Source organism: Musa acuminata, chromosome BXJ3-1, assembly GCF_036884655.1.
Source record: "Musa acuminata AAA Group cultivar baxijiao chromosome BXJ3-1, Cavendish_Baxijiao_AAA, whole genome shotgun sequence".
Taxonomy (NCBI): Eukaryota; Viridiplantae; Streptophyta; class Magnoliopsida; order Zingiberales; family Musaceae; genus Musa; species Musa acuminata.
This window is the reverse complement of record NC_088349.1, coordinates 11,527,185-11,538,243: the sequence shown is the minus strand read 5'-3', so window position 1 is coordinate 11,538,243 and position 11,059 is coordinate 11,527,185. Positions and strand designations below refer to the sequence as shown.

At 53.6% G+C, this 11,059-nt stretch overlaps 1 protein-coding gene across 1 annotated transcript; it reads right to left on the bottom strand.

Moving 5' to 3' along the window:
* On the bottom strand, positions 1 to 4,412 carry LOC135628529 (ARF guanine-nucleotide exchange factor GNL2-like). The gene is made up of 2 exons (XM_065135242.1): positions 3,372 to 4,412; positions 1 to 3,292 (listed from the first exon to the last, which is right to left on the bottom strand). The coding sequence occupies exons 1-2, from the start codon at positions 4,388 to 4,390 to the stop codon at positions 208 to 210; spliced, it is 4,104 nt and encodes a 1,367-aa protein (XP_064991314.1). The 5' UTR covers positions 4,391 to 4,412; the 3' UTR covers positions 1 to 207.
* Between the last annotated feature and the right edge of the window lie 6,647 nt (positions 4,413 to 11,059).

Here is an 11,059-nt window from a genome sequence, read left to right as displayed (position 1 = left end):
TCAGCTTGCAGTTTCAACCCATCATTCGTATGGCATGCATTAGGTTGTTATAAACAATATGACGAGCAAGTTCGATAGTAACAATCATTGGGATGTCAATTTCTTCCTCTAGAGAGAGAAAAACCAAAAAAATAAAAATAAAAACAATATGAGAAGGAAACACCTCCCTATCATCAGCTCCTCCTATTCTCTGCAGAACAACACACCCTATTCCTCGGGGAACAGTTCATCCTTCACCGAAGGAGCGATCCACTGTATCTGGATATTAGTTATATCCCACAGCTCATTCCCGTCTTCCTGCACCAACACCTCCTTCTCCTTCATCTCCACTATCATCTTCTTCAGCAGGACCGGAACCAGCTCCTGCAGCACCCCGACGTGATCCCCCAGGTCGGCCTTCATGCAGGTGTCCATCCTCCTCAGCATCCCGAGCCAAAAGGACCTGAACCCTGTGCTCTGCGACAATGGTATCAAGAACTCCAGGTACACTTCCACCAGCATCTCCATGGCCACCTTCAGCGTCCCCTCCATGCTCCTCATCTCCCTCTCCGAGTTCTCCCTCCGCGAGTACTCCAGCATCTTCTCGTGCAGGTCGTCCACCATCGCGAAGATGACGAGGTTGAAGCACGCGAGGCAGTTCGCCGGCGAGAAGTCCAGCTCCTCCGCCGCCGCAAAGCATTTCCTCAGCTCCGCCACCGCTTGGTTCCGGATCTCCTCGCGCCGGACCAGGCTCGTCTTCCTCAGCGCCTCCACGAGCTTCATGAACAGGTTTGCTCCGAGGTTGCCGGCGCTACCACCGGCCTTCTGGCCGTCGTCCGATAAGCTGCTGTTGGTGCTCCCCGGGTCGGAGTAGCCCGACTTGTGCCACTGGATCAACAGATTCACCGTGTCAGCCATCAGGCTCAGAATCCTGGAGCTCTTGTCCAGAGGGCTGATCTTTAGCGCAGCGAACCCGAAGGCAGCCTCGATGCAGTACGGGTAATTGTATCTGGTGATGTGGGTGCCCTCGCTCATCAGCTTGACCAGGGCTTCCACCCCTTGATCGAAGGTCTCGGGATGCCGGCCGGCGACGGTGAGGAGGTGAAGGAGCGTCTTCCAACCGAAGACGGTCTGGACGTTCTTCCCGTGCTCGTTGAGTATTTGCATCGTCGACTCAGCTATGCTCTCGCAGCAGGTGTCGAGGATCTCCTTGTCGAGCTTCCACATGAGGTTGATGGACTTGAAGATGAGCTCCTCCGGGAGCTTGTCGAGGCGAGACGGGGACGCAGTGAGCTTGACGGCGATCTTGAAGAGCCCGACGATGGCCTTCTCGGCGAAAGGGCAAGGCGAGAAGAGGGGGAACTGGGAAACGATCGCGAAGCTCTCGTGGAACTGAGGCCAGAATGCAGAGAACCTGTGAAGGTTGACCGAAGCGATGGTGACCAGGAGATCCCAGCAGAAGCCAACGATCTCTTCCTCTTCCACAGGGGTGCTAAACTTCTGGCCTTTCCCTGCCGCTGCAAAGATGAGCGCCCTCCCCATATTCTGAAGCGACTCATCCGGCAGCTTCGAGCTCTTGCTAAATATGTCCCCGATCTGGCACTGCTGAATGATCTTGAGGTTGTTCTCCAACTCGCTGCCGAAGCTGATCATGGAGTCGTTGCTGTTGTCCAGCGACAAGAACTGGGAGAACCGCCCGATGAGCCCCGAGACGGACCGGTTGCTCCCGGCCCCGCGATGGGATGCAGGAAAGATGACGCCCGATTCTGACTTGGCGTGCGTCTGGGCCTTGGAGTCGGCGGCCAGAGCGGTGTCAGGTTCGATCACTGACTGCGGCAGCAGCTTCAGCCTCTTGAGCTTGAGCAAGCAATCGATCATGTTCTTCCACGCTCCACGGATGGATTCCCCGAACTTGTTGGCGATGGTGAACAGGGCCAGCGTCGCCATTCTTGGCTTCAGCTCGTTGCTGAACGTGAGGAGCGTCTCCTCTGCCGTGGCATAAGGGTTCAGAAGGTTTGTGAGCTTGCAGAAGCAGGAGAGGAGCTCGTCGAGGATGTCCTCCAGTCCGTAGCGTGCGATCCTCGCCACGGATATCAACCCGTCGAGGCTCTCGTGGAGGATATCCTCGTCGTCCGTTTGCTCGAATATGGCGGCCAGCGTGGCCACCGAAGGCCCTGAGATGGCCACGAAGACCTCTCGGCTCAGCTTATGCTTGTAGTCGCACGTGATGAAGGGCTCCACCGTTCGGGATCTCTTGATGAGGTCGTCCCAGTGGGCGGAGCTCATCTCGGTGGGCGTTCCAGCGGTGCCGAAGAGCGTGATGGCGTTGGTGGAGATGGAATGGAAGAGTTCGGAGAGGTAGTCTCTGGGGAGATCCATCCCTCCATTGATTGCTCTGTTGTTCCTGATGAACTCCTCCTCCGTCATCTTCTTCTTCACCTGCGGATTGTGCTGGTCGGTGTTGAGCATGATCAAGGAGTAGCAGAGGATGAACACGGCGTCCTTGCTCGCGAAAATCTCCGACGACTGCTGCTCGTAGAACCTGTCCGAGAAGGCCTCCAGGATCCTCTGAATCTTCTGCGACTCCCCTGGCAATCGGAAGGTCTCGAGGTAGCTACGGAGGGCGATGTCGAGGATGACGCCGGTGAAGTCGAAGGTGCCGGTGAATTCGTTCAGCACTTGGATGTTGAACTCGTCGGGATCGCCAAGAAAGTCCCCGATCTTGTTCTTGTCCAAGCCCGGCGTGAAGCGGAAGAAGTAGGCCAAGCTCTTGGGCTCGGGAGGGCTGGGCACCAACTTGGATAACTTCAAGAAGTCCAACCCTTTCTTGTCGTCTCGGTTGTAGTGGTTTGCCGCGATCAGTATCTTCTTCTTCTTTAGCTTCCTCATCCGGACGAACTCCACCCACGTGTCGGAGTTGTCGCTGTTGTCGCACTTCTCGACCCAGAAGGGCTTATAGTCGGAGACGTCGATGTTGTAGGCCTCGCGGTCGGGAGCCTGGTCGACCTCGATGTTGTCGGCGATGGTTGTGATGATGGTGACGATGCCGCCGAAGGCCTGGATCTGCAGGGAGGACATGGGGGTGCCCACGGGGAACGCGATCTTGCACAGCAACCTCGCGGCTTCCTCCAGCACGTTGTGCCGCAGCGGGTCGCAGTCGTAGTTGACGTATGTCTCGATGACGAAGTTGGGTTGGTGGCAGAAGCTGGTGATCCCCTCGACCGCCACCTCTTGAAGCTGGGCGCCGTTGCTTCCTGCTGCAATCCTGAGCATCACGTAGGTGAACAACGCCTCCAGTTGCAGCCTGAGACACCTGCGAGCACGTAGGGATATGGTGTTGACATGCATTGCTGCTCCTCGCCTTCTCTGGTTCATGGTGGTTGGACGCGTACCGTCGCAAGAAGTTGTAGAGATGGAGAACGGTGCTGCAGATCATGGAGAGGACGAGCGGGCTCGTGTGGGTGGCGTAGTGGATGAGGTGGTGGAAGAGGTCGTCTTGGATGATCCGGAGAAGCTTGGGGTGCTTCCCGATGGCTTCGCCTCCCAGTTCGATGGTGGAGTTGATGAGCACAAGCGCGAAGAGCTGGACGTCCTCGTCGGAGCTGATGGATCCGACGCTGTCGGCGTAGTCGATGACCTCGCCCACGTTGAGGAGCGAGCAGAGGAAGTGGAAGATGTCGACCATGCAGCGAGCTCCGTAGCTGCCGGTGGTGGCGACCTCGTCCTCCGCCTCCGGCCTCTCCACCGGCACCCTCACGTCAGGGAGGCGCACGAAGATGGCCTGGACGAGCTCGTGCATCGCGTGGCGGGCGCTCCGCTGCAGGAGGTCGCCCCGGTGCGCCGACTGCTGCACCACCTGGAAGCAGGTGTTGACGAGGGTGCACACAGCGTGGTCGGTAAGGAGGACAGAGGCGCGGGTGCGCATGACGGCCGTGAGAACCTGGAGCACGCGCATGAGGACGGCGTCCTCCGACGCGCTGTCGGTGTTCTCGAGGCGGCAGTTGGTGACGGCGAAGACGATGGAGTGGATGGCGTCGCGGGCGCCGGGGGTGTGCTCGTCGAACACGTCGAGCTTGAGGACCTTGAGGACGGTGGAGAGGGCGACGCCGGTGGCGGCCGCCGGCACGTCGTCGCTCTGCACCACGTCGAGGAAGGGGGAGAGATAGACGGAGGGGTCGGTGGCGCGCCACTCGCCGAGCTGGCGGGGGTGGAACAGCAGGGAGCGGAGGGCCTTGAGGGAGTGGAGAAGGTGGGGATTGGCGGCTTCGTCCGGGGAGGCGACGCCCGGGTCGTGCGGGCGGCGCATCACCGCCAGGACGGCGCCCACCTCCGCGTTGAGCATGCAGGAGATGCCGATCTCCCGCCGCCGCGGCACACGGCTTACGACCGAGCTCTTCTCCATGTCGGTCATCGCCGTTGACAGCCCTCCCTCCGTACCCGGCGATTCCCAATTAACCTAACCCATTCCAGGCTCACGAAACGGTGGGTGGTGGCGCGTGGGACACGGTTGCCTGCACACACACACACACACACACGCCTGCTTAATAATAGAGAGGCAGTTACCGGCACCAGCTTACTAATTCCACCACCTCCGTTCGTCCGTCTTCTTCGGCGGCATCGAAATTGATGAGGAAAATAACGGCGACAAGACGGGCTGACATCACCTATCCCATCACGCCTCAGCACTTGGTCAAACTGATTAGAACGCTGATCGAGGCACATTAATATCCTGCAAAAACTAAGTCCAACACGCTAACCGAGGTACATGCTGCAGAATACTCCCCTATAAATACTCTCGCATGCTAAAGAGAAGGGGACTCCCACTTCATAGGACACACTCACATTCCACACTTGTGTGGAGGCATCTCTTCCTCCAAAACCCCTTCCACATCGCTAACTTAGTCGTCGGAGGGAGCGTCTCGGCCCGACCTTTGTGCAGGTACCAGATGGTCGACTCTTCAGGTGCTGCGACCGACCTGCCAACCCGAGCTGCGGCCGACCTGCCGACCCGAGCTGCGGCCGACCCGACGTCCCGACCCGAACCACCGTGCGCGGCCGCCGGAAGACCCCAACGGACGCCGCTAGAGACCCCCGACTTCCGGACCCAAAACTGAGCCGCGACGACCCCGAGGCCATGGCTTAAACAGATGCCTTGCCGTATCAGATTGGCGCTAGAAGGAGGGCCCGTAATGACGGTACGTTTAACCTTCTCCTTGGTTGCTCCAATGCAGCCGACCTGCTCCAACAGCAGCGACTTCTGGGGCTAGTCTCGACCCCTCGGTCCCTCGGCCACGCGCGCGACCAGCCCGCGCGTCTCGGCTCCTCGGCCACGCGCGCGGCCAGCTCGCCCGCGTCGGCCCCACGCCCAGCCCGCGCGTCTCGGCTCTTCGGCCACGCGCGCGGCTCGCCCCCACGCACCTCGACCCCTCGGTCCCACGCGCGCGGCCAATCCGCCTCGCGCGGCTCGGCCCCACACGCTCGACCAGCCCGCGCGTCTCGGCTCTTCGGCCACGCGCGCGGCTCGGTCCCACGCACCTCGACCCCTTGGTCCCACGCACGCGGCCAATCCGCCTCGCGCGGCTCGGCCCCACGCGCGCGACCAGCCCGCGCGTCTCGGCTCCTCGGCCACGCGCGCGGCCAGCTCGCCCGCGTCGGCCCCACGCCCCGCGCGGCTCGCCTGCATGGGTCAAGTCCCTCGGCCGCAGCCCGCCTGCGCCGAGCTTCTCGGCCACACCGCCGAGTTCACCTCAGCGCGGCCTGCCCGCCCGCGTCATACTCCTCGGCAACGTGTTGCCCGAGACCACCTCTGATCGGCTTGCCCGACAGAGTTGTGCTCCTCGGCTACGTGTTGACCGAGACACGCCCATGCGGCCTGCCTGCTTATATCGTGCTCCTCGGTTCATAGCCCGAGTCGCTCCGGTTCGACCTCCGACTTGCGACTCGCCAGCTCGGCCCATGTCCCGAGACATGCCTACGCGGTCTGCCCGCTTGCGTCGTGCTCCTCACCCGCACGTCGTCCGAGACCACGACCTCTGCTCGGCTTCCCGATTGAGATGTGCTCATCGGTCGCACATTGCCCATGACCCAAGACACACCCGCGCGGCCTGCCCGCCTGTGTCGTACTCCTTGGCGCATAGCCCGAGTCGCTCCAGTTCGACCACCGACTTGCGACTCGCCGGTTTGGCTCAGCCCAAGTCGCTCCAGTTCGATCACCGACTTGCAACTCGCCGGCTCGGCCCATAACCCAAGACACACCTACGCGGTCTGCTTGTTGGGAAATCATAAGGGGGAGCGACATCATATGCGCAGCGGAAGAACAAGAAAACAAAAATCCCCGATTCCCAAAAAGATGTTCATCGTCGTGCGAAGATTGGTGCGCAAAATCCGCAAAAACACAAAACTGCGTATAGAGATTGTGTTACCTAGGGAGATCGTATATCCCTGTTTCCTTGCAGATCCTTAGGAGAGGGTGAAGGAGGTCAAGCGTCCTCCTCTCTAGCGGTGATCCACACAGCAGGGTTGCGACGACGCTCCTCAAAACTCCAGGCCTACTTTGAGGTGGAGAGGGAGAGGAGAATAGGAAGGGCAAGCAAAGACTCTAGCCTATGAGGCTGTGAATCCCTCCTATTTATAGAGATCCCGTGTCAAAACCCTAATGGGTCCTTTCCCTAGTGGGTATTGGATCTGCATCCAATAAGACAAGGGCTCCGTCGGATATCTCATATCCGAACCTCTACTCATCGCAATGCCTACCATATGTGTGTGACCCTCTAGGCCCAATATCGAGCTGGCCGTGAGTCATACCTGTCAGAACTCCTTCTAACTCAGTGAATTATTATCTCTGTAATAATTCACTCGACTCATCGACTACGGAAGTACTAGGCCACTACGCCGTAGTCCCCAGACGATACAGGGGAATCCAATCCATTGGACCTGTCTGTCCTCAGTTACCATGTACCTATAGTCCCTCATCCATCTAATATCCCAGAGACCGTATATCGAGCATGGTGCTGTCAGACCCATACGGTTTCTACTCGAGTCTCGCTCTAATCGGATTCTCCCGGAGAACTCTTTCTCTCTCAACCCGAATGACCCTGGCCAGGGATTTGTCTGAGCAAGAACACATGGGATATTCCTCTCATGATACCGAAAGTGGATGATCCTTTATCGACACTCAATAGCCCTCGTAAGGTCGACTACCACTCCCAATGACCAGCTGTACTAGATCTGGGAACAGCCAAACCTATAAGTCTGGTATCAAAGAGTGGAGCACTCATACAGGACATCCTTGGTGTCTCAAGTCTAAGAACCAGATACACCACTAGGACTACGGAATCGTTGTCTGACAATAAGGCATCATCAACCATCCAGCATTCCGTAAGCGGATCAATCAGTGAACTCATTCTCCAATGAGCACCTGTACTGTATCCCTAGTGTCCCTACACGAGCAGCTATGAGACCAGCTGCATCCATCATATGGACGGGTATACAGTACACCAGTCTATCCGATTATCACGATGTCCCTCTCGAGTAACCTATGACCGGGATTATTTAGGATATGTGTTTAAAGGTGAATCGATCTCATTATCGTGATCTCATCACGATCCGATTCCCATTGCACAAATCCAAGGACATCACAATATATATGCATTTATGCAATAGTTATAAAGTGATATACGCCAAAATATAATAAGCAAAAAGATTCTGTATCAAGTCACACGTGCCATCACTCACGTGATTGGCTTGCTGGGCACTTATGACTAGCAATCTCCCACTTGACCTAAAGCCAATCACCTATGTGTCTGATCCCCATCAGACCCCTGTGACGCTCAAAGACAATCTGAGACAATGGCTTTGTTAGTGGATCTGCAATGTTATCTTCGGATGGAACTCTTTCCACTGCTACATCTCCTCGGGTCACGATCTCTCTGATAAGGTGGAACCTCCTCAGAACATGCTTAGATTTCTGATGAGACCTAGGTTCCTTCGCTTGAGCAATTGCCCAGTTGTTGTCGCAATATAGGGAAATCGGCTCCTCACTATCCGGCACGACTCCCAAATCTGTGATGAACTTCTTCAACCAGACTCCCTCCTTTGCTGCATCTGATGCAGCAATGTACTCCGCCTCTGTGGTCGAGTCAGCAGTGGTATCTTGCTTGGAACTCTTCCAGCACACTGCTCCTCCATTCAAGGTGTACACATACCCTGAATTCGACTTGCTATCATCGACATCAGACTGAAAACTTGAGTCAGTGTAGCCTTCAACCTTAAGGCTATTACCTCCATATACTAGTAAAAGATCCTTAGTCCTTCTCAAGTACTTAAGGATACACTTTACTGCTTTCCAGTGCTCCAAGCCTGGATCCGCCTGATACCTGCTCGTGACACTCAGAGCATGCGCTATATCAGGCCTAGTACATAGCATGGCATACATGATAGACCCTATTGCTGAGGCATAAGGTATCATATCCATGTTCGCCCTTTCTTCTGGAGTCTATGGGGACATACTCGTAGAAAGCGATATCCCATGTCTCATCGGTATGAGACCTCTTTTGGAATTTTCCATGCCAAACCTTTTGACAATAGTTTCTATGTACCTGGACTGGGACAAGCCAAGCATCCTTTTGGATCTATCTCTATAGATTCTAATCCCCAAGATATAAGATGCTTCTCCTAAGTCCTTCATGGAGAAGTGTCTAGATAACCAAGCCTTTATTGTGGATAGCATTCCTATGTCATTCCCAATGATGAGGATGTCATCCACATATAACACCAAAAAGCTAATAGCGCTCCCACTTACCTTTCTGTATACACAAGGCTCATCTTCGTTCTTAACGAAGTCATAAGATCTGATTGCCTCATCAAATCTTATGTTCCAACTTCGGGAAGCTTGCTTTAGTCCATAAATGGATCTAAGCAACCTACACACCTTATCTGGGCAGTTCTTGGACACGAATCCCTCAGGTTGCATCATATACACCTCCTCCTCCAGGTTCCCGTTGAGGAATGCGGTTTTCACATCCATCTGCCAGATCTTATAATCATAGTGTGCTGCAATAGCCAATAGAATTCTGATGGATTTTAGCATTGCTACGGGTGAGAAAGTTTCGTCGTAGTCAACACCTTGCCTTTGACGATACCCCTTAGCCACTAGCCTTGCTTTATAGGTCTCTACCTTTCCATCTACTCCGATCTTTTTCTTAAAGATCCACTTGCAACCGATGGGTACAATACCTTCGGGTGCATCAACTAGGTTCCAAACCTTATTGGAGTACATAGAATCCATCTCAGAATTCATGGCTTCTTTCCACTTCCCGGAGTCTATACTCATAATAGCCTCCTCGTAGGTCTGAGGATCAATATTCTCTACATCCTCTGCTCTAATATGTCCCACATATCTCTCAGGAGGATGGGATACTCTATCAGACCTGCGTAAAGTTGAAACTTGTGTATTAGATACCTGAACAGACTCGGGCTGTAGAGTGGTGCTTGAGCTTGGTTCTCCAACCTCGCTCAATTCTATCATTCTCCCACTGTCTCCGTCAAGAATGTGTTCCTTCTCAAGGAACACTGCTCTCTTAGCTACAAAGACCTTTTGGTCCTCGAGATGATAGAAGTAATACCCACAAGTTTCCTTGGGGTATCCCACAAATATGCATCGCTCTGTCCTTGATTTTAACTTATCGGGGTTGTGTCTTTTAACATGGGCAGAGCAGCCCCAAATCTTAACTACTTTAAGATCAGGCTTCTTCCCTTTCCATATCTCATATGGTGTAGACACCACCGACTTAGTTGGAACTCTGTTCAGAAGGTAAGCTGCGGTTTCTAGGGCATATCCCCAGAATGAGATGGGTAGGTCAGCGAAACTCATCATGGACCGTACCATATCTAATAATGTACGATTTCTCCTTTCAGAGACACCATTGAGCTGAGGTGTATAAGGAGGTGTCCATTGGGATAATATCCCATGGTTCTTGAGGAAGTGAGTAAACTCTGTACTTAAGTACTCACCTCCTCGATCTGATCGAAGAGTTTTGATACTCTTTCCAGTCTGGTTCTCCACCTCATTCTTATACTCTCTGAATTTCTCAAAAGCCTCGGACTTGTACTTCATTAAGTACACATATCCATACCTTGAGAAATCATCAGTAAATGTAATGAAGTAGGAGTAACCTCCAATGGCATGAGTTGACATGGGTCCACATACATCACTATGTATGAGTTCCAACAACTCAGTGGCTCTCTCTCCAGTTCCACTAAATGGAGAGTTGGTCAGTTTTCCACGAATGCAAGGCTCACAAGTTGCATATGACACATAGTCGAATGGATCTAGATATCCATCATTTAGCAACTTTTGAATCCTTCTTTCATGGATGTGACATAGCCTACAATGCCACAGGTATGCACTGTTCAACTCATCTCGTTTCCTTTTGGACACATTTATATTCATGATATGTGGAGTGGTGTCTAACATAAATAAACCATTATGCAATGTTCCTTTCGTGATGATCTTATCATCTAATAATATCGAACAACCATTGTTCTCAAAAACAAATTTATATCCACTAACTGTTAAACATGAAATGGAGATAATGTTTTTGATAATAGAAGGAACAAAATAACATGCATCTAATGCAATAAAAGCTCCACTAGGCAGATGTAGGGCGACCTCGCTAACAGCTAATACAGCAACTTTTGCTCCATTACCCATCTTGAGGTCCATCTCGCCTCTCTCTAGTCTCCTAGGCCTTGCCAGAACCTGCAACGAATTACATATATGATAAGCACTACCGGTATCTAATACCCATGTGTTATCATAAGAGTCTGACAAATGGAGACTGATCATGAATGTACCTGAAGCTTCATCAAGCTTTTGTTTCGCCCTTTCTGCAAGGTACTCTTTGCAGTTTCTCTTCCAGTGCCCATCTTTACCACAGTGGAAGCACTGGCCTTTGTCCTTTGTTGGGTCTTTCTTAGCAACCTTTGCTTTACCTTGTTTGCCCTTGCCCTTTCCCTTCTTAAGGGACCTTTCTGCTTTCCTTTTCTTTCTGGTCTCACCAGTGTAGAGAACTGGCTTCTC